Genomic DNA, 24,527 nt, shown 5'->3' on the forward strand with positions numbered 1-24,527 from the left:
AACACACTCCTATGTAGCATTTAAAAGGGTCTGCAGCTGTTCTGCACCTTTAGATTTTTTTTTTTTTTTTTTTTTTTTTACTGGACAAGCTGGCTATGCAGTTGCTTTGTGAAAATTAATTCTATCTAAACAGACTTAAGTTTTCATCTTGATTTTATTCAGCTGTTTGGAAAGACATTAACTTGGAGCCCTTTGAAGGAAAAAAAGACATATGCCAGAACCTTCTCGCTTCTGTATCTGCTGGAATTGATTGCACACTTCATCTGCTCCTGTAGGATGCACTTTAGCTCACTGTAGTTCACTGTAGTTCTTTGCTGTGCCACCTTCAAAATGTAACTGTTTGATGCCAGATAGTTGCCAGATTGCAAAGAATGCCCAGGTCTGAAAAGTCAGATGCACAGCCTGAACCACAGAAAAAAATTTCAAACCTGGAACAGAAAAAGGAATACATAAGTAACCTCTAAATGAAGAGGTTATTTCTTTGAAAAGTAGTGATTGGAATTGGCACACTCAAGTATGAAGATCCCTTTTCATCCTGAAGAGAATACTTCATGATAAAAATAGATAAGATTAATAGATAATAATAAATAAGTTATTTCTTAGAAATCTATTCTCATTATAAATGGGCATGTCATGTTTCTGTCTATAGTCATACCATAGCTGGAACATGAGAGGGTACAGGAAGAGACAAAATAGACATAAGGATTTGCGTGATCACAAAAAAGAAAATTGTGAGTCTCTGCTGGAATCATAAGCCTGCTTCATTGTGGCAAGTATTCTGGAGATGTAAGGAGGTGGTGATTCAGATTTAAAACTCAGTGGGAAGTATTCAATATACTTGGATCTGCTCTGACCTGCCAGTGTTTCTATCCTGGGATATGTATTCTGAAATTTAAACCATGGCTTAGGTGTCAGCATGAGAAGTCAGAGGTGGTTTATTTTTGAGCATGACTGAATAAATCATGTCAAATGCTGAAAATGTCTGTTAGCACATTAGGTGGTAGCTATGCAGGATAAACCAATTTGGTTTGTGTTTGAGTCAGGAAGGAGAACATGTGGTTCACTGTTTTCTAATAATTAGAATTTTGAGCTAGAATTCTCCCAACAGACAGTTCTGCAGGACTATGGACTGGTGCTGATTTAAGAGAAGATGACATGAAAGATGAGAATGAAGGGATAGGAAAAAGGTGTGGTGAAGGAGCAAGAGAAAACTAATAAGCAGATTGGATGTTTCATGCATAGTGCATTGTTGACAGATGCCTCCTAGGGATGTAAAATCTATCCTATATAAATTTATATGGATATATAGCATATAGACAACCTCTGTGTACGTATATGTACATATATATATATATATATCCAAATGCATGTGTGTGTAGAAGAAGTTGATGGTAGCAGCAGAGCATCAGTCAAATGAGAACTTGTACAAACGCTGTGTGACTGAACCAGCTACAAACTCTAGAATTTTATTTTTAACTTCTTTTACCAATCAATGCACCAATTTAGGTGGATATATGATCACCACTAGTAATACCAAGGTTTTAATCCTGTTCCCTTACTGCTTAGAAACCAGCCAAGTTATGCTACCTACTAGCATAAATGGTCTTTATACAGAGTTTTGTTGTCTTGAGGGGTGTGAATATGGGGAGTTTTGTATATAGAGGAATAAAGCTTGTCTTAGGGTATGAAGGATGTGAGACCTATGATAAGAAAAGGGAGAGATATTTGAACCTGCAGGAGTTTAGCTGTAGGATTGTCAGTATGAATTGAACCGTAGTCCCATCCATGAAGCAGCAGATGGAGAACTGTCATTGCTGCATTTACAGAAATGGATCTCCAGTTACAGATGTGGAGCAGTCTCTGCAATGGATGCAGCCAGCAGGGTGATGCTGGCCACTGTTGCTCTGTACACCTGTTGTAGGTTACATGATGTGCATATGAACCTTGCATTTAAAAGCAATCTTGTGCTAATAGGTGGAAAAATAATTTGCATTCTGTAAGCACAAATGTATTTTCTCTCAGTTTCATAAAATGAATTTGGATAGAAAAGTAAATTTAAAATACCAAATTACTGTGTTTATTTCACCCTAAGAAACAGTGACAGTGATTAAACACAAAAGGAATAAAACTGCATCATACCAATGGTCCATCTGTCCTGGCAGTGGAAATAGGAAATGCTGTAAAAGAGCACGTGCTGGGCCACATTCAGGTTCCATTCCACTCACCCCCATAACATCCATGACTGTTTGATTGGAGATGCCAGAAGGCACATCCCTGTGTGTGCCTTTTATAAAGCACCTGTTTATGGACTCGTTGTCATGATTTCAGTCCCTTTCAGAGATACCTTCTGACACTGTCAGCCTGTGCAGCCTCTGGTGGCAATGTGGTGCAGAGATTCACGACTTGTTGTGTGACATAGTGCTTTCTTTGATCTGTTTTAAATTGGTCTTCTAATTTCTTCAAGTGCTTCTCTATTTTACTAATGTGGAATTAGGAGAATAACAGCTTTGCATTAATTTATGGCTCACATGATATTGTAAACCTCTATCATATTCCCCCCCATCCTCACCCCATCCTCTCTTCAAATTGAAGAGCCTTTTGGGTTTAGAGAGGATGATTTACTGGTAGGTAACACACAGGGAGGCAAAGTAACCTGCTGGGTCATCAGCAATGCCAGAGCCATCTGGCAAGCCAGACAAATTTGACTTGGAACAGCATTAGGATATGGATTTTTTTGCTTCTCTGAAGCTAGCTGTACTCTTGTAGTTGTGTATCCTAAATGAAGATTGATGATTGTAAGTTTGAGGGAGCTGTGATAATTTCTTGGACTGGAGTTAAGTGATTGGTGTTGTCTTAGAATCTGGCTCCTGAGGATTCAGTGGTTAAGGGACTCTTGTCTTCCCACTCTTCATTCATTTTTAAATGTGCCATGAATTTTATTTCTCAAGCTTTTGTGTCATTTGTCATGTGTGAATATTTTGAGATATTTTCGCAGTAATGCAGCCTGCTTCTTCAAGAGACTTCTTTCCTTGTCTCTCTTAACTGTGCGATTGGATTTTTTTGCTTAGTTTCAGGCTAAAATCCTGGTTCACCCACAACTGAAGTGGGACACCTTTGACTTCTGATCCACACAATGACCCATGCTATTAAAACTGACCTTCTTTATCAAAACAGTGACATTATAGTGCTACAGGAGGTAGTTTCAGCTTCTTGCTCTTTAAATTGCCTGTCACTGAAGATGTTCTTCATGTCATGACTCATTTTTTCTTAGCCCCTCTACCAAGAAGAGGCTTTTTCAATATCATAGAATTTCAAGCCCATTTCTGTCTTTTTGAAATCCTATCATATTTTCTTCTTCAGAACAGTTTCTGGAAACTAATCTAGTTCCAAGATTTAAGGTTTGTAATGTTTTAAATTGAAACTATTTTTAGGAGTACCCTTTTCTATAGTTAACATCTTTTGTGAGCGAACATAAAAGTAGTGGTAACCTTTATTTCTGGTCTTTTTTCACTGAAACATCTCAGGTACTTCAACAGTTGATATGATCAACTAGATTAACAAAAACTCGAAACTTCTCTATAATTTTTCAATCCATTTATGTGAATACTCCATATATAAAAAACACACTGTTTAAAAGAAATTATTCTTGGTGAGTACTGCATAAAAGATTATTGGGGCATGCAACCTTTCAAATATTCAGGACAAAATGCAAAGTTCAAGCAGCAGGTAACCATGAGTGTTAGGGGGTGATCATCCTAAGTGCTTATAAAAGAAATGACGGCACAGTGGGGGAAAGCTTTGCTGTCATTAAGGGTGCACATTTTAAGATGGGTATGTTTAATGTTAGTGCCAAACTGTATCTCTCTTGAAGAGATACTGACTCCTTTTCTGGTCTTTCTTGGCATCATGCAGATATAGGAAGCGGTGGCATGGATGGGCTGGGGAGTAAAGGAGGTGTAGGAATGTGACCAGGTAGAGGGAGGTAGGTATGGTGAGGGGGAGTTTGGAAGAAGGTGATGAAAGGCAGAAGCTGAGGCAGAGCATAACTTGGCCCCTTTGTATTCCTATTTTCTGCATCTTAGTTTTTTAGATTTTATTACTGTAATCATGTTTGTTGTCAATGTAAGGAAGTCTGGGAGTGAAGCAAGGCTGTGCTGGCAATGAGGCAGTTTGCTGGACAGCCCCGGTCTGCCTGGTACTGGGTTGGAAAGTGGTGATGCCTGGTCACTTTGGCAGGAGTTTTCTGCGTGGCTCTGGACAGACATCCCCCAGACTGAAGCCTTCACCCTTTGCTGTCGTGACAGTTCCTTGTTCTTCACGTACCATGGGGAGGACACTTGGGATCAGCTCCGAAGAGCTTCAAGAGCTCCAGCATTGTCCAGACTGCAACACAGCAGTGTTGAGCAGTCTGAGCAGGACAGCTGAAATGTTTTAGGATGAAAAAGACACTGTATTTTTGCAATGTATGTGCTGTCAAGTTTCAGACTGGGCACCCTAACCGATCAGATGCTTTACAGCATTTTAGTAGTGAGGGAAGTGCTAACTCTCCTGAGGAGCAGTATGTGGAGGACTCAGTATGTGAGAATACTTTGAGAGAGCATAATGGAAATGGTCATGAGTGCAGGAATAATTTGTAAATTTGCTCCAGAGCAAGACCATGTATACAGTAACTGGAATGTGAGGGCAAATCTTGAAGTAAGCTACCAAATAAAAATATTTAATAAAGTAATTTCACTAAATCATAACAGGTGTCCTGTAGAAATGTGTACACTTGTTTTTAATAGCATGAAGTCATGCTGGGGACATGTATAATACTTACACATTCAATTTTTCAGTTTTTCTCTTTCAAGATAGCATTTATGGACAATACACAGAGAGATGGATTGAAATGTGGTTGAAATCACAAGTGAGTTTACTTGGGAAATTATATTCCATGTAGTATAAAACAGCTTGACTATATAAGAGACATATTAAAAACCAGGATTAGACCTCAGTAGTACCTTGGTGCAGGGAAATGTACAGCCTGTGCTTCTCATGTGCATTCCTCTTCCCTTTCTCAATGATTTACCATCCTCTCAAATACTAAAATTAACTGGTTTTATCCTGACTTTTAAGTAACAAGTGTATGGAGCAGAAAGGCATTGAGGAAACTGCTTTGTAGGAAGGGTGAACATGGTCTAAAAATACCTGCTCATTTTAATAGGATTTCTGAAATTTTTGTAAGAAAAAAAAGAATTAATTGCTTGAAGAAATACTGGTGTAAATTATTCATCAACAAAAAAAGAGTGAGGTTTTATTGACACTTGCATTGCCATCATTACTGTCAGGAAAGCTCCTGGATGAGTAGCAAGGTTAACCTTGCCCAGATAGCTTTCAACTCTGCCTGTGAAAACAGAAGTTTAGAGCTAGAAAAATTCCATTTCACCTTTCTGCCTGACAAGAATCTTGCAAGCACCAGCTGTCTGTTCTTTCTGCTGTTAAAGTCTCTTGTTTAGTGCTAGGGTATCTTGAGTAGCAGTGTCTTCCCATGCATGCTGGGAAGGCTCTGTGTGTGTGTGTGTGTGCGTGTGTGTGTGTGTGTGTTAGTACACTCCATTAAATCTCTCTGTTGTTTGAAAGAGAAGACTGTAATCACCATCCCTCCATCACCAGCAGCATGAGTTAATTGCCATGTTGAATTTGTGCCCTTTGCAGTGCTTGTGCCACATAATATTTTATGCCTTACTTAAAAAAACCCCTATTTTTTATATATCATATCAGATACTACTTGCCAATTTCTATATTCTAATATTAATGCAAGAAATAGAATTAAAATATTGTTAATTTAATTTCCATAAAAAACAGAACCTGAAATTATGATTTCAGAGCTACTGTAGTTATGTTTTGCCCTTAGTGTGGTGTAGTAGGGAGCTTTATTCAGATTTCCTTAAAACATAGTGGTAAGAAACTTGTGGTGATATGAGTAAATAGTTCGTTTGTAAGTATGTCTCTTCCTAGCTGCAGAAATTAAACACAAGCTTTTAAATCTTTTCCCCTGGAAAATGCAAGCAGTATGTGTTCATCATTACACTCTCACAAAATTGCCCATACAGTCATTTAGACAGAGGAGTTCAAACTGAATTGTGAACATTGTAAAGGACAGGCCAAAAAGTCCATGGTGTGGTAACTACAGATGGAGAATGGCACCATAGAATGGCGCTGGGTGTATTTCAGGCACAGTTCACGTGCACAAGGCATGTCCAGCAGGACACGCTCATACCAGCCTGAGCCTTCCAGCCACCGCTGTTGCTCACAGGTTTTCTTTGCAGCTATTGTTGTGTACTCTCTCCTTTTTTAGTGGTAGTAATGGGAGCCATATGTGCAATAGAAATCTGGTGAAACTAAGGAAGAATGTCTTCAACCCGCTTAAACCTTTTCCCATCAAGAAATGAAGCCAGTTCAGAAATGAAACAGATGCTGTGTGTAAGCCAGAACTGTGAGACTTCTTCTCTAAAGCCAGAGGTGGAGGCCCTGCTCAGGGCTGCAGAGCTGCTCTGCAGTTTGCTGTCTGTGCTAGGCTGCAGGGCAGTTACTGTCCTGTCCTGCAGGCAGAGTAGCTATTGAGGGAAAAAGAACTAAAGGCATTCTCAAGTCAGATGGCATTAGGGATCTAAGTGAGAAGCCCTGGAGAGGAAAAAAAATGAGTGAATGTTAGTATTTGGAAGAAATATCATCAGAGATTCAAGTTGTGTAATTTTGTGAAATTAAGCTCTAGGAAAGGACTTGGAGTGGGTACTATTCAGCATTTGTGTATAATCCTTTGAGAACTTCACCCGTTCTTAAGTCCCTAATTTCTTTTTGAAGAAAGCCTTTAATAGTTAAGTAGAAGTAGAAAAATGAAGACATTTCTTAGTCCGTTCTCCCTTTCATACTAGCTGCAACAAGGACAGAAAATTATGGTAAGAATACTTTAAAAAGGGGTGAAACTTCAATTTGTGTAGACAAGAAGTGGCTGTTTTTCTCAGTTGTTTTTTCCTTCCTCTGAGTAGACACTCTGAAAATTGCTGCCATATCTACGAGAGGCTATCTAATTCTAATTGATTAGTCCATTTGGCTAACTTAACAGATACAGTCATTAATTAAATTAACCGTCCACATAAATAGAAATTCAGCAATTCTTTTGATGGGAAGGAGGAGATGAAAGTTTCAGAGTTGTGGCTATTAAAGCAGATTGGTTCATAGAGTATGGAGATAGCTAATCCCCCTGAAGTGAAAAGATCATGTATGAGCAGAGAGGAGGTTTCTGGGTAGGCATGAGGATAAAGGAGAATTAAAGTGTCCCATGTAGTGAGATACAGAAATCTGCCAGCTAAGTGGCTCTTGTGAGTTTATCTTGCTGTATGTTTTAGTTAGCTCATGGCTGGTTCTGAAAATGTTCCAGGACTAGAGTGTATTGCAAGATAATACAAATTGTCCTTTGTGTCCTTACTGACTGGCAGATAGAAACATCCATTCTGTTCCCTCTCATCCAGTTTTCCACTTTCTTGCTCTTTGTTTTATGGCAATCAACCTGCCTTATCTTTCTTGGTGTGCAAGATTGGCTGTACTAAAAATGTCCTCTGATAGTCACTCCTTCCTTAGCTAATATTTCTGTTAATACTTGTTAGAAGATGTACACCACTGAGGGAAAACATTTCATTTTATGGGAAGCTTCCTCATCTTCATGTGCCTGGTACCCTTTCAGTGCCCATTCCTCTTACTGCAGCCCTCTCAAGCATGATGTTGTAGGAGGCTTCCTTCTCACAGCTGGCTCTGCCCCAGGGGCTAGCATTAATTGTGCAGTTGATATGGCATCTATCTCTTATCAGTGTCTCCATAATTTCCTTGAACCTGTTCTTTTCTCTTGAAGGTCTCCATATGTCTGTTGATAATTTCCTGCTGGCATTCGACCCACCCAGACTTTTCTGCTGATTTCAATGAAAACCTTGTCTTCCTTTTCAGTGATGCATCTTCCCTCAGATCTCTCACTTGATGTTCTTGTCTGGCATCATATTTAATCTGAAATTTCAGGTGTACATAATGAAGAGTTGTGGAGACAAGTGAGGGTGAATAAATGATAAAGAATTTCTACAGTGTTCAAGGAGACACAGCAATGATATCAGATAATCATGAAGCCAGTAATTTCTTTTATTTGTAACACTGATGCTGACAAAGATACATTATAGTACTATGTTTATGAACTCCCTTTATTTCTACCTTTCTTAACTTTTTAATTCTTCCTATGGCCTCTGAAGAGAACCCTATAATTTCTGCTTTTTTTCTTCTGTAACTGTTAGGCTTTTCAGTCTCTTAAATCTGGAGAGTTAATTTTTATTCAGAAGCTGGTGATAGGCATTTTCCTTCTCTATTTGAAAGTTTATATTAAATTTACAGGGATAACTCCCAGTTTTTTCTCCATTTAATATTCAAATGCAAACCTCTTCCTTTTAAAAAGATCTTTAATCACCTTTTTTATTCTTCTTTTGACTTGAAATACTTTGTAATCTCTTTTTTTCTTTCTGTTTCTTTAAACACTTGACCTGTTCTGTCCTCTTTTGTCTGGCCACCATGTTTTTTTAACTTTTTTTCTTCCTGGAGCAGCCTCTTTCTGCTGGGGAGCCCATCTATATCCAAAGCTGATCTGTTTTCATGGGTTTCCAATCCCAGCTTTGTTTTGGTAAACTGTTGACTCAAGGTAGAATTTAAGTGCATGTATTTGCATCATCTTGGATGAGGATAATTTCCTTAGTTGAGGGCCTATTCTGTAATTAAATTCACCCAGCCTATATCTCTTGTGTACTGTTGTGACTGGGAAGGTTGGAAGAGCAAAGAGGAGCTTGCTCCCTTTTTTTGTTCTGAGTTGGTGTGGGATAGGCTCATATGGACTTTAGATAATGCTTCAAAAATGCTGCTGCTGTTAACAAAATAACACTACTTAATTTGTGTACACTGAAACAACAAACCTCTGACAACAGAATTGCCATTATTAGTGTAGCAGTGTTTTTCCGTGTAAAAGCAACAGATCACATGTGCTTTTTTCTCTGTGAAATGTTTTATTTTTAGGTGTTAACATATGCCGTTTTTTCCCATGCCTTTTCAAAAATTTTGTACCAATGCCTCAGCAAATATTTCTGAAAATCTCATTCTGCAGTATTGTCAATTATAGTGTTGGTGTTTTTTCTTTTTAATTTTTTCATGCCTTGTGTTTCTAAGATTTTTTTCACAATCTGGGGCTTTTTTAAACATGCTAGTTGTATTTATAATTAATACTAAAACTACCACTTAAGCTGACAAAGATGGTTTCTAGGATAGATCGGCAGCCAAGCTAAATTATAGCATAGGAAAGTGTGTATTTATTTATGTTGAAATGCATATTATTTTAATGCTTATTGTCTTATCTTGCTTAAATAATTTTAATCATGTTTCACAAGTTTTTTAGTCTAGATTTTTTGTTTGTTGTAAAGGAAGGCCTTCTATCAAAATGATGCAGTTCTGGGCCTGTACTGTTACTGCAGACGAAACATGACTCCACCTAGGAGGTGATACCTTCTGGCCTGAGTTTTTAAGATTGTGTATAATGGTTAGTTTGTAGCTTAGTTTTTAATAGCTTTTTTTGCATTATTGGATCTGCAAGAGTGTTGTGGTTTTTATGATATTTTCAGTGCTGTGAATCATAATAATAAAAAAGCATATAATGACTTCATTTATAGGTTTTTCTACTGATAAAATATTCTCAGACATATCCTGACATGTTACTGAGGACAGGCTTTAAAAATGTCCCTGCATTTCAGATCTGTGGTCTCTTTGCAAGCTGTGGACTCAGTCCCCAGGGACTGTGCAGGCAGGTGACCTTGTGGTGTTTCCCTTCCAGACAGGCTCATTTTGGGAATCAAGGCACTTGTGACAGTCCTTGAGAGGGGTGGGAATGCCAGCAGCTCCCCAACTGTTTCCAGCCCGTTTGTCCTCCAAGTAAGGACTGAACAGGAGGAAAAAATGGATGGGCCTGTTAAGAAATTGATCTTTTGGCCTACTTTGGAAGTAAATACAACTTGAACAGCCTGGGTATGTCCATCACTGGGGTGGTGAGTGGGAGAAGAGCAGCTGACTGACCATCAGCAACCCTGGAGCTGGATGCCATGGGACGCTGTTACCCTGAGGAGAAGCAGGACCCTTCCAAGGTGCAGGCAGAGCAGCCCAGGCCAGGTCAGAGGGATGCTTGGCCAACTGCCTAGTCCCAGTATCCCAGGGCCAATGGTGAGGGAAAAGTGGAAGAGCTGAGCAAGCGTGTATGAGGCTTCTCTAGAGCTCTTTTCCAGGACTCCAACACTTTGAGTCAGGTACAGTGTCTGTGTGTTTGGCAGCTCCCAGTTATGTCCACTAGCTTGTACATTCCCAGCTTGAACCAGTACAAACCTCTAGCATTCATGCTTTCCTGCACTCTGTTGAACATTGTAATCAGCAGCTGTGCCAGAAAAGGTTCTTTTTGATTAGTTTTGAGCTCACTGACCTCTTTTGTTACCTTCTAATTCTTGTGTTGTACGAGGCAGAGAATGATCAATGCCCTTATTTTCTTATGCCAGACATAATTTCCAGATTTTTGAGAACATAACAGATGATCTTCCAGAACATTAAAACATTAACAGCAGTGTCTTTTAAAAAGCAGTAATTTTGTTAGACCCACATGAGAAGAACCTGTGTTTCTCCTTGTTATTCCCCCAAAAACAACTCTGACGTCAGAGTTAAGCCATTCTGTTTGATCTCAGTCTTTGTACTAAATACTTACTTTACTATATTGCATTTTATAATCTCTTGCATCTTTCTTGGCATGAAAACCTTTGTGTCCATCCGATAGGGAGGATGACATCGGTTTATGATGAGTCCCCCTGAAATAACAAAGAGTAAAGGTTGAGCCCTAAGCTATAAAGGAATCTTTATTAAAGTTATAGAAGCATAAACTTCTGCTGAAAGAGTGTAGTCAATGCTGGGAAGCTATATATCTAACTTCATCAAGCTAAACTGAATACATTCTAAGAGAACATCTGTCTAAATTACTAAATCTGGAAAATGCATACGAGACCTTATAGAAGTCTTTGAGCTTCCCTCAGGGCATGAGTATCCTAAATATTTAATATTTGCTTCTAAGAGGAATCAGCGTATTGTAATCAGTAACTCAACAGCATCTCTTTTAGGCGCTCCTCAGTAATGGGTCATCTGCAGGCAGCTGTGCCAGGCATCAATATAAATATTGGGGCTGGTTCTGCAGTGGCCAAGGGAGTCACTCACTCTTTCACCCTTATTGAGAGCTGCTCATTCCTTCCTTTCCATCAGCTCTAAGGCTGATTGTACCTCTTGTCAAGGGATTTCAGTTACCTAATGCAGCAAAACCATGGTTTTGTTGACCCCTCCCGAGTGTACCTTGATGAGTGCCAGTGCTGACACCAAGAGTATTTTGATGAGTGTTAGCTCTGGCACCGTGAGCGTTTTGATGAGTGTTTGTGCTGACACAAGGTTGGTTCAGTGCTTGCTCCTGGGGGTGCATTGAGACTTCCTCCTTTCAGCCGTGACCAGCTGTGAACTCACTGAGTCAGAGGAAAGCCCACCTCCATAGACAATTGTCCCATGGATGCTTGCATTCAGAAATTTGTTAGCATCCCTCATTTTGTTGACTCTGTCCCTTACACTAGATACACAGTATTTTTTTTAAACATCCAATTTCCATTGGCCCCTTGACAGACCTCATGCCTTTGAGATTCTGCCAGTATCTTCTATAGCCCAATTAGTTGCTCCTGTATTGTGGTGTGTAAATTGAGGTCCGTTCACATTCCTTCCCTCACAACTCCATTTTTTGCTAGACTTCAGGAGCCCCTCTGTGTTTCCAGGTAATGGAACTTTGTAAGCAAAGCTGTCCAGTACCTGCCTGCAGTATTTGAAAAGAGGTCTCCTTTGGGCAGTGATATTAATCATACCTCAGTTTGACTGGAAATACATCTTCTTTGATGTATTCTGGGATGACAGTTGTGTTTTCCAGGAAGACATTCTATTGATCTGCCGAATCATTTTGCCAGAAACAAGTGTAGTCATGTCTCTCTTCCTTATAAACCAGGCCTTCCAAAAAATGTAATAGAAATTCCCTCCAGCCCTTAAGTGCATAAATTTGCTGTTTGTACAATTGAATTTGATCCTATTTCTAATAACCAGTCCTGAAGATCATCCAGGTCTTTCCTATGGGAGTTTTTTCAACCTTTTTTATTTTCCATGCTTTCCAATTTGATGTTATCAGCATATTTCATTGGAATGCTCCTGGGTTTTGTGCCTAGGTAATTAATGCAAATATCAAGTTGGCAGTTTTTAGGGATGATATTGGAGGATCCATACTTCCAACTTGGTCCTGCTTGAGGCTCATTTAGAGCAGTCACTAATGTCTCTGTGAGCAAAAGTGTCCATGGTCCTGCTGCCTGTTTGGCCAGGAGGAAGGTCTGGAAAGCTGAGCAGCCGCTGCCCTGGGGCTGCTCTGCTGCTCCTGCCCTCCCTTATGAGGTCAGTTCATGCTCAGGTGTTTTGCTATTTGAAGGAGAAATACTAAATTTTTGCCTCTTCTGCTGAGCAGGTTTATGCTCACTGCCTCCTGCCCCAGTGGCCAACCAGCCAATTCTTTACCAATTAGTCATCTCTTCCAGCTTAATTGTCACTGATGTGGAGCAATAGCAAGACTTTATACTGATTTAATCTCAGTAAAATTTTGTAGTCTTTGAACCTGCTTAGTGAAATTTATGATGCAGATAATGTGGTCTCTTACAATCTTACCAATTCTGTGATTCTGTGGTTTGCCTGACTAGAAAATAACTATGAGGAACGTAATTTGACTGGTTTAGCATTTGAATGGTTTAGTAAATACAGCCTGCATTTAATTTATATATGATTGCCTCAAGTCTGATTGTTTTTTCTCCTTAGTGTTTGTTCCAAGTCCTTGTGTACTTGGAGGCTGGGATTGCTATTGCCCAGAGCCTTTTCCTCTGGCATTGCTAAAGCTGCAGGGCTCCCAGGGAGTGTGTACATCTGTGAGCCTGCCCAGGCTGCAGCTCCTGGGGCCCATGGCTTTGCCTGCCCGTGCAGCGTGAACCTGAGCCCACCATGTTGGTCTTAGAAGGTGATGTCATTGTTGTGCCATTGTGTCCTTTGAAACCTGCCAACACAGCTGCTGCTTTCCCTGAGATTCCAACTGGTGTCCTATCCTTCTATTTTTTTGCTTTTTTTGAAGTTCACATAACTTCTGTGCTGTTTGCTTTTAGCAACAAATAGAAGAGTCTCTTGAATTACAATCAGTGCCAGTGGTTGGTTTTGGACCTTCCATGAAGAAACTCCCCTCAGTTTTCCTTGTCCCACCTTCTGCTGTTAAAATCAGTATATCCCATGCACTGTGTAACTCCATTGGACAGGGTTGTTTCAATGATTTTTATGAACATTTTAGGAAAAGTATCCTGCGAGTTCTGCCCTTTTCAAATATAAATGCTTAATCAGTGCTTGCTGAGAAGGAGTACAAGAACACATGCACAAGGCTTACGGTTCTGTTTTTTGTCTTCTTGCAGTGACCTGCTGTCTTCTGAATATCTTGAGAGGCATATCGAGCAAGGTGGGAAGACAGTGGAAGTTAAAGTAAGAATTTCCTTTTTATGTTTCTATTTTTTAATTTCTTGGCTTTTGATGTTCATGAAAACTCACAATTTTTTGTGAAAGGAGAGATAACTAATTTTTCAAGTGATTTGTTTTACTATTCTGAGTCAAGCATGCTTCTTGTTTTCTAACTTTCAGCTTTAAACAAGGCAAATATACTCCATTGTCAAATTTAGTACATTAATGTTTATATCAAAATGGTAACCATGAAAAATATATTCATAGAAGTTCTTTTTCCTAATAAGTATACTTCACTTTTGATACTTATTGAAGAAAATATTTTTGTTTTGGTAGATAGCATTTTCTTGTTGTACCAAACCTCAAGTTTGGTATGTTATGAGCTTCTTTGTAAATTTGAGAATAGCAATATTTATTGTATAATATTTCCAAATATCTAGTCACAAGCTGTGTGTTTCTTTCTCTATGTGTTTTTTGGCATAGTAACTACAAGATGCTATTTGTTGCTGTTGTCTTGTATGAAATGTCTCACAGCCTTTGCAGAAGTGTTTTGTTCTTTGCATGCAACATGGTAGATTTTTCTTGAGGACCCTTTATTTGTAGGACTTATTTTGGAAATGTCAGCTATAATTTTTGCATCAATTACTGTAGATTACATAAAGTGTTCAGAAATGTATTATATATGGTACAAAATGGAAACTCTAAATTTGCCTATCAGGTAAATATTAGCTAAAATTTTGTTCAAAGTTTACATTTTATTAAAAGAAATCCCCCAAAATGTTTTACTAAATCTGAGATAATCTGAATACTTTGAAACTAATGCGTTAATCTCTGCAAGGTGAAAGTGGAAATGGAAATGGGCAAAGCACTCCTTTATCCACTGGACAGCTGAAGATGCAAGTTTCCTTTGGTTTATTCCCTCTGTCATTTGCAAATAGGAAGTCTGCTCTCCCACTATTATCAAGATAATAGTCTGCATACATTATCAGACTGAGGCAAACACATACTTGTTCCATTAAATTGTAAAGACTAATTTCTCAGTCAGCTCTGCTCTGCAGTCAAGAAGTCTTGTTTGACTGAGGTTCAGAATATGAGTCAAAGCAGAAATAAAGATAATAGCTGATATTAATAAGAGAAAAACAACCCATTTGTCTGCATTAAAATATGTATGCAAGTTAGTTAAGGTAATCCATCCTGTCACTGAATTGTTCCTGATGAGCAAGCCTTAATCAAGCAAGGAAATGTTTGAAATCAGCAGCTCTTCATATTTAATTACTGTTTAATTGAAGGGAAAGTGATAGGAGGATCAAGCCTTTCAGAGGAAGGGTCAGAAAATGTTCTGGGTAAAACAACTGTGAGCCTCAGGGGTCCCAGGGATTATTTCCCCTTAATTTAGATGCTGAGCCAGGGTCAGGGTATACCTTCAGCATGGCTATCACTGCCTTGCTCAGTATTCTCAAATCTGCCTGAAGTAGAGAACTATCATTGCTGCATTGAGCTTGATACTTGAGGTGAGCTGAATTGGGGGTTAAAGGGGCTGCAAAGACTGTACTGCAAAGGAGAGGGCTTGCTGCTCGAGCAGTGTTTCCCTCTCCATGCTGCCCTGTACCATGGACAGGGGTGCGGGGGTGGCTGGGCTGTACAGGTGGGCTCCTCTGCCCCTTCTATTCCACTGCTCCAGGAGTTCTGCAGGCAGCAGTCCTATGGAAGCATGCTAAGAAAGGGGATGTAAGGTTTTTGCTTGTTTTGTTGCATCTGAGTGTGTGGGATTGGCAGAGAGGGAAGCAGCTGCTGTGACAAAATGTCAGAAGAGCCTGGTGGCCACAGTCATGGGAACATTTTCATAAAAGTTCAGATACCAAAAGATTTTTGGAAAAGGGCATGCTACCGAGTACACTTTAATACCAGACACTGGAAGAGGCTGATTTCAGTACTCAATAGCTGTTTAAAAATAAATCTGGTTCCCTCTGACCAGTCAGTATTTTTCCAAGCACCTGTAAGTTCATTTTAGAGCTTTGTCTGTTGAACAATTTCTGAAAAGACTGGCAGTATTTGTTTGCTTTGGTTTTACATCAAATGTTTTGAAAATCTTCACAACTATAAGAAATTTCCATGATGGTGATTTATTACCTTTGATTACTGTGGGAATTGTTTACCATAACTAGTAACATAATTATTATACTGGATTTTAGGGATTGTGCAGATTGCTTAGAAAGTTATTTAAAAATGGCTAGTAAAAGGGTGCAACTTATGGATAAATAAAAAAATATGCACTCCACTATGCAGCATATTCCAAAGCAGAAGCTGAAGAGGTATTTCAGAAAGGAGACAGGTTTCAATAAGTTGCTTCAACATGCTGCTCTTCACCCATCTCAGTGCAGTTTATCTTGGGCTGTAGGCAGAGACAGAGGCGGCCTGGCAACGTCTCTCTTGCTGCTTTGGTGGGAGAAATGGTGACAGAAAGAAAAAGTCCATCTGCCATCCGCTGCCAGCTGCAGGCTTTGAGCAGGCCTGCTTGTACTGAGAAATGGCCTCCTTTGTTCTTGGCCTTCTTACCAGCGAGGTGTATTTTGAAATCCATAGATATTCCCCCTTGCATTTCTCTGTGCAAGAAGACTGCCCAGACACACAAATCATCAGTGCTGCTGTTGTGCCATCAGCAGTATGGGAGGCTTTGAGGAGCCTTGAGGAGCTTTGAGGCACGGTGTGAAGGCAGCTGTACGTACATGCAGCAGTTTGGGAATGTGTCTGGAAAGCGGATTCTGCCTTGGCTCATATGCAATGTGGAGTTGATAACTACTTTTGCCACTCCTCCCCCTCTCCTTCCCTCTCAGTAAAACTTCCTGTGCTGTAAAATACTTATGGATCTTCTGCCATTACTGAGGATGCTTCAAAGAGGAGAGGGGGGCAGGGGAAAGGAGGAATGTTTATACCATAAAAAAATACCACTTTTTAATAGCAAAGGGATTTTTACTGTGAGAAGAGTCCTCAGTTTAGGATACCTTTTTATCATAAGAAGACATTACATTACATTTGATTTCTGCATAATTATTAATACATTAGACCATTGTGAAGGTGAAAGATATTACAAATGTTTTTGCAGGGTGCCAGCATTTAGCTGCTGCAGAGGAGAGGCTTCTTGTTAATTTGGCACAGTTAGGCAGCAGCTAAGACATTCTTATTAAACCAGTAGCAGTGTGCAATGCCTAAGAAAAAACAGAAGGAGCTAGATGTTAGAATTATTTCAGTGTTTCCCCCCACACCCTCCTTTACTGTACATCACGTCTCTACTAGGAAAGCAGGAGTGTTGGCCTAAATTTCTCCCTGGTAGCAAAGAGAATAATCAATTAATAAGAAAGAGAAAAACCCTTCTTGGCATTGCCTTTTCCTGATTGTGTCATTCCAGACCATCCTATGCTCGTAGCACATCAATACTCAACCTGCGTATACCTAATGTTGTTACAATATATCTGTGTGTTCTTTTATCTCTCTTTCTCCCTCTTTTTTGGTTGTCATTCTGTCACTGATGCTGTCAGTAGGATGAAAGGCAAAAAACAGCTATAGTGCTGAGTAATTCACATTGCTGGATTTTTCACCCTCAGAACAAACGACTGATATCTATTCAGTGATATTTTCTCAATAAAATGTTTCAGTTTTCCTCTTCCGAGTGTGTAGAAATAAATGTTTCTGCTTGTATTCCCCCAAAACAATGGACACTTCTACAAGTTCTTAGGAAATTGCTTTCTGTAAAAGATTAGGCCGTGAAAATAATGCAGTCAGTAAACTTGCACAGGTAGAGATGTGGTAGATAAATACCAGAAAATTTTGATGGCATGTTTAAATATGACTGTAGAAGGAACTATGTTTCATAGGTAGTCCCTCAAGTCTGAAATTCTTTAGCGTGGTGGTGTAAACACAGCATGTGCATTATGGGCACAAAATTACAGTGAGAGTGCTTACAGCATAAACTGCTACTTTTTTGCTTCAGCCTCGCAGCATGTTCATATGATAGCATTGAGCAACATGAATGGAGACATAAATGCTAGGTACTGCTTTTCTCTGTTGTAGCATTAACAGAGGAGCTTTGGCCAGGCTTGTCCTTTGTGTTAGGACTGCCATGTGGCTGTGTGTCCCAAGCTGTGCTGAGCCCTTCTGCTGGGCCCTGCCGAGCTCAGACCGTGCCCACTGGGCTTTCTTCAAAGCACCCACAGCTGGTCTGTCCAGCTGGGGGGCCCCAGCACGGCCTCCTGCTCTGTGGGGGTCCCAGCAGAGGGGCCACCATTGTAGTTTGGCCAATGGAGGGTTTGGGGCAAATGCATTTTAAAGCTGCACAGCAAAGCAGAGCTGTTAGCTTGCAAAATAGTCATTATGTTGTGTGCATTGTTTGACTAGTAGCATGTGCAAGGTGACTGTTATTGTAGCTTACAGCAATTTTAATGCTTCTGCACAAGGGGGAAAGTTACTGTTCTTCATTGTCTCGCTGTGCTTAAAGCCTTGGCTAGTGTGTGCCATGATGTGTATTTGAAGGGCTCTTTAAATACCCTTTTTAAGGAAAAATGATGCATAAGGGAGAAAAATATTAAAATCTTGAAAGACCAGAGGAGTCTGGGTACCCTTGATATGGTGGACTTTGCTTTTTCTGTTAAACTTTCTCCTTCAAGTCTGGTCTGCTCGAGCAGTTGTCAAGGTACAGTCCCTTGACTGAGGGCAGTGTATGTCTGTGCACACCTGTGCCTGTGTTTGATGAGACCTTATCCAAGTAGCATTCCAACATTTCATTGTAATCTCCACAGGTACAAACTGATCATAAATCTACAATAATTTGTGGTGCAGCCAGAGGAAACACTTTACCAGTGAGCAGGTCATTTTAATAATTGACTGCCATGTTTCCAGTCTTATAGCAAGGTGCTTCTAACCATCATCTTCCAGTTAGGGCACTCACTGTCTGAAAAGAATTTCTTGTTATTCTTCAGGTTTTGGTAACTCACTATTTTGTAACCAAAGAGGAAGGTGTTTCAGTTGCCAGGGAAGCCTGTATGCTAAACAGGCTTTCCTGTAAGGGATTACATTTTCTCCTGATAGTGGAGTGCCAGCTGGGCTGGCAGGATGGGAATGGGAAGGGATTGGAAGGGAGTGCAGGAAGACTCAGCCCTGGGGGACTGGAGCCTGGGGCTGGTGGGGAGCTCTGCGTGCATCTACCTGAAACAACCTGCTGATGAAAACTGAAAAGGAGCAAATCATAAATAATGCAGGAATTATATATGCCTGTTTCTGGCAGAGCTTCTTTGGCTGTGTCCAGAGACTAGAGAAGCTGTTATTATCAGAAAAATCACTCTTAATCTTGTTTGAGTGAAGACTTTGAATAAGAGTTCCTGTAATGTTGTGAGATCTCCTCTCTCTTGCGCCCTCAACAGAGCTCTCTTGGCTTCATGGCAAATTACTAACAAATCTAGGCCATAATCTACTTTTTAGTGATAGCAGTAAACTAACTGAAGAAGAGCTGACGGGGAGTCTGTGAGTCTGACACAGTTTAGCAGGGGGTTCCTGCAAGGTTGATCTTCTGAGTGCTCTCATCAAATATTTTCATTAATGACTTACGTAAAATATGTATATGTATAATAATGAAATTTGCCGGCAGTGCAAAACTGAGAAGCATTACAGTGCAGAGAAGGATTAGCTGGAAAACTGACTATCTTTTGACCAATGGAGTAAATAAAAAAACAAATAGAACAAATGGCAACTTCTTACACTCAGAGACTAATTCTAGGTGTTTGTACTGTACAATAAAAGTTCATAAATTGAAAGTTCTACAAGAAGGGGAAGATTAGAGTGTAGTAATGGAATGGAATGGCAGGATGGAAGCAAACTGATCCCAGAGTATACTGGTCAAATTGCTTCCTCCAGGTTTTGACTGGAATTAATGTCTCTTGATGGAGAGTTGACAAAAGTTTTTAATTTCTATGTGTTTTCAGTTACTCTGGACATCTTTTTTTTTATCCAGTAGTGTCATGCTGTCTCACTAAGTCAATAGGCATTGAGAAATATCTCACTTTCCTGTTGTAGCATTGTTTGAATTCTGGAAGCAACCCTTTGAGGTTTAGAAAACGTAGTGTCCTCTATAGGATACCAGGGCAAGACAATCAGCCCTCATACATAGTGCATTTGCCTGACCTAGTGATCCTGCAGGCTGGCACTTTTAATGTACATTTGCAGTAGATTTTTTAAATATCTGATTATCTCCCTGTTATTACTAGCTTACTTTTTACATACATTCTGCTACCAAGGAGAAGAAAATTAAAAGTAACAGCTTTCCACATTAGGAGTCATTCCCAGGACATGCTTTTCAATATACTACACTAGAATGAATCCCAGATCATGATTCATGTAGGATTTTGCAGGTTTAATTATCTTGTCTCCCTTTTCTTTGTGACGTAAAAAAAAATAAATCCTGTGGGTTTAACTAGTCCTGCAGGGGAAAAAATGTCAGAAAGTGGAAGTCTTCCAGAGCTTAAAAAGTCCATTTCACTGCGGATGTGGACCTCAGTGATGGTGGGTCGTTCTGCTGAAGTGACAAGTCAAGTGACTGTGTGACCATCAGGAATCACCTCTCAAGTACTCTGCTGTAGTTTTGTCTTATCCCAGAAGGAGGACAGCTTGGACTTGCAGAAAAATCTTGTCAGACTTTGTGCACCTCATGAGTTATTTTCCGTGAGCTGCAACAACATACGGCGTACATAGCCAGAGAGTGGGAGCAACCAAGGGCTCTGTAATCTCAGACTGTACGAGGGCTGAGTATGGCTAAGAGAAATTAATTACTGCTATAACATTAAAGAACATCAAATCACTTTGTAGATGCCCTTATTAAAAAATAAAAGTATGTTTTTGGATTTAACTTAATCCCTTTGAGGGGGAATTAAGCCAAGCAAACAGAAGCTGCTGTACTTCTGGAGGAGTGCTTCCATGCAGCGTGCTTTAGCTTGACATCTTTACTTTCTTCATCTTGACTTCTGTAAGTAGCTTTACCTAGACATGTCTGTTGTTCCCTATGGATACCTAATTTGCACTGTATTATAAACAGTAGGTTATTGTTTCTAGACACAGCCTCAAGCTTTGTGAATTTTCACTTAGAAAGTTCTGTCATTCAGAAATAATGAGCCAATAAGGATATCAGAGTTGTATTGTTTGCTATTTTCCTCAGAACTTTGTCCTGTTGACTGATTGGTATCCATGCAGGTGTTGTGTTGTGTTTATAGTAATCTTGTAAATCACATTCTTACACCTTGGCTTCAGACTTGGGGTAGGAGCATGAGCTGATGTGGCAGATTAGAATGCGTAGATTACAAGGAATTTTCATACTGTCCCTTAAAATGTTTGCTTCCATTTCCCTGGAACAGGAATGCAGGAGTGGGGCAGAATGACTATCATTTAAATGACTTGTATGCCACGACTGAGAGACACTAGCCGCTGCTACAAGAGCTGTCTTAAAGACAGCAACAGAGTAGGCAGGAAGAGGTAACCTTTCCTCCACTGCCTCATCTTTACCTGACAGCTGATAATAGAAAATAATTTCCCCTAACACCAAGGTAAGTCAAGGCAAGGCGAGTCTGTTTTCCAAGCAGATGCCAAGGCAGCTTCCAGAGCAGATGGTGTTGTGTTGGCATGAGCTCTCTGTCCACACCCTGCAGTGTTTTGTGGGGCATCTTCTCTCATAGCTACTGGGCAGTAAACACAACCCTCATTTGGCCTCTGAACTGGGAAGCTGGGCTGCTATCTTGTGCCATCTGCTGAAGGCTCCTGCTGTGAGTCACTGATGGCAGTTGGAGCGAGTCGCCTGCGTGCAGGATCCTGTCACATACACGTGTGTCTCTGTTTTTTAAGAGTGCTGCCAACAGTCTTTAAACATGGGCATTTTGTGGAGAAGGCTTAGAAGCGGCTGTGCCTTATCCTAATTTTGGAATCCATATCTCTGATTTCAGAAACTGAAACAGCGTTATAATGTAATGTCACCACAGCGTGTCGGCTCGGAGCTATATGAGCATATGTGATAGCCATCCTCCTACAAAGGGAGGGCACCCTTCACAATTTCAGAACATTTGGCTTTAAGGAGACTGCAGTCCAGAAACTACTCTGCAAAGAGGTGGTGCCAGGTCCCTGGCGTTGTTACTGAGCTGAGTAAGAGCTGAACTCAGGGCTCAGCACAGCAGGGCCCCTGCCAATTGCTGAAGTACATGTCAATTAAAAGATATTTTCTCCCATTGCAGTTACACAGGTCAAAGTGCCATTTTGACTCTTCTATTTACTAATAGAAACCCATTCATAACAAGCTGTTTTCTGCCATGGAAGTCAGCGAGCAAGGGTGCATTTTCTTTTCCTTTTTGCTGTTGATTGTGCAGCCTTAGTTATGTATTTTTGTAACTGGTGGCCCCACAATGTGTAGCCCTTTGAACAGCTTATCATTATCTGGCAGCTCATCATTATCTAGCATTCACAGAATGGTGGCTTGAGCCTTAGCTGGCCTTTTGGGAACTTTCTGCTGCAAGGAAAGAGGGAGATATGTTACAAGGATTTGAATTAAACCAGCAATCTCCTTTCCTGTGGATTAAAGAGTGTTAACATAGGACTATGTAGGAGAAGGAAGGTATTAATTTTAAGGTCAGTGCCTGACTGTTGCATGCGTTTTACTGGCCAGCACCTCTCTTAATTGCAGAAAATGGTTTACTTAGATATCCAGTGTAGAAAGCAGATGAATGTGCATCCTTATTTTCCTCCCCTGGGAAGGTCACAGTGTCTCTGAGGCGAATAACAAACCCTGCCAGTGTATTCTGCGCTGCTCTGTCTGCACTGTGACTGCAGAGAAGAGTGAACTGCTGCCATTAATGACTGTCGGGGCTGTTCTTTCGCTTTACTTATTTCACTCTTTATTAGGAATATTAGTTAATGTGTTTTTCATCTCTTTTGTGTCTGCTTAGCAGCTGATGCCTCTCAAAGCAGGGATAAACTATCTTAAAGGATAAAAATGGGAACAGATTTTATTTGCATTGCTGACATCTGTGTCTTAACATTTTTTAGTGTCTTTGCCACACTACGTACCCAACAGGTGGCAAGAATACTTGTACTGACATGGGCAAAAGGGTTGCATCTGATTAGAGATAAACTGTAGCAGTTCACAGGGTAAATAGCCCTAATTCAGGATTTTGCTAGAATTATCCAACTTAAGCATCAAGATGAAGGCTATCTTATGAATTGACAACTATCATAGTGATTAACATGTTTTAATTATCCTGGGGTCATTCGGTTTTTATTTTTTTATTTTTTTGTAGGATGTTATTACATTTTTATCTCTCCAAATTAATAAACTTCTTGTTAAAAATCTCTATTTTCTGTACTACCCTTGGACATCACCAGTAGGTTGTCCCTCAGGTCAAGAAGGTTCATGCGGGAAGGATAACTTACTGATCCAAGGAAATGGACAACAGAGTGCTATGGGCACTGGCAGAAAATTTGCCTTGCAGGCAAATGTGTGTTGCAGGTTTGTGTCAGCTGTTGTCACCAGGCTGACCTTGTCTCATAGGAGATGACATTTAGCCTAATTTTTTCCCAGACTCTAGAGTGACCAGGTTCAATTTTAGAGCAGAAGTTGGTAAATGTGCTACTCAGACTTATGGCTGGCATATGTTGAAGAGCAGTCTGATTTCCTCTCATCTTACACTGAACCATTCCTCAGTAGCTGGCAAAAGGCAGTGTGGAGGTTTGATTTGCTGAGATGGGCAATTGTTGCTTTTGAGAGAACAGAGAGAGGCTCTGTTAGCTACAGGAAGCCAATAGCTCTTCACAAAAGACCCTTGATGTTCTGGATTGAGCTGTAGTTGGTGCTAATTTCAACTCTTAAGAGAAGTCTTAATTATCATATGGGACCAGAATGTTTTTAGGAAAAAAAATGAAGATTTTTTTTTCCCAGCTTTTGTCTCTTTGCTGAAGATACCAGTAGATAAGAGAGACAACCCCAGTCCTTCAGGGAATATTTCCAAGAGCAGAGTAAAAGAAGATAGATATGGTGATGGTATTTAGTGTTTGGTGGTCTTAGGTAAATCACATTCTGTGATTCATCCTCTAATACAGTGCATTTTATGGCACCACCTGCTATAAAACAGCTTTAGTACATGTCAAACCCAGCACAATTTCAGCCTCAGCACTATAGTGAAGCAACGACAGTAAACTTCTTGCCCAAAATTACACATGCTTGAAAAAACCTGCCCTGTAGAGTGCCTTTGTGTGTCCTGACTCTTAGTACAGAACCACAGAATCATAGACTCATTAAGGTTGGAAATTACTTCCAAGTTCTTTAAGTCCAATCTTTGACCAAACACCACCATGCCAACCAACCCATGGCACTGAGTACCTCATCCAGTGGTTTCCTGAACACTTCAATTCTCAGAATTTGTAGCTTTGGGTGCCCACACAGGGGTCAAACCCAGAACCTTGGTGTTATTAGCACCATACTCTAACCACCTCAGATAATCTCAAGTACTTGGAAAAAAACCCATCTTCATTTAAAGAAGTGAAAATAATTTTTTAGCTTAATTTTATTAACTGGTTTGCAGTGACTTATGTTATAATGATAGGAACATAAGTACATAAATAAAGAATATCCCCTGGATGTTAGCATATAGAAAGGAATGTTTTGTAGTGATAAGAAATGGTCCCTGAGACTGAGATCAGAATTGTGTTTCTATCTCCACCAGAATTACCATGAACTCTAGTAGATCATCGAGTTGAATTGATTTGACTAAATAGAGTAGAATTTGTGTATCTCTACTGTATTTTTCCCAGACAAGAATTTAGAGCTGTTTTTGCTATTCTTTTCTTTTCTAGATCTGTAT

General features: G+C 40.0%; 1 protein-coding gene across 16 annotated transcripts in view; it reads left to right on the top strand.

Annotated features, from left to right (window-relative positions):
- Window positions 1–24,527, top strand: part of ADAM22 (ADAM metallopeptidase domain 22) — a 127,925-nt gene that overhangs the window by 45,643 nt on the left and 57,755 nt on the right. For all 16 annotated transcript variants that reach the window (XM_038123214.1, XM_038123205.1, XM_038123228.1 and 13 more), the window contains exon 4: window positions 13,605–13,671. In XM_038123214.1, the coding sequence (XP_037979142.1) occupies window positions 13,605–13,671 (67 nt within the window). The remainder of the gene's footprint in view (window positions 1–13,604; window positions 13,672–24,527) is intronic.

This window comes from Motacilla alba, chromosome 2 (assembly GCF_015832195.1).
Source record: "Motacilla alba alba isolate MOTALB_02 chromosome 2, Motacilla_alba_V1.0_pri, whole genome shotgun sequence".
Classification (NCBI taxonomy): Eukaryota; Metazoa; Chordata; class Aves; order Passeriformes; family Motacillidae; genus Motacilla; species Motacilla alba.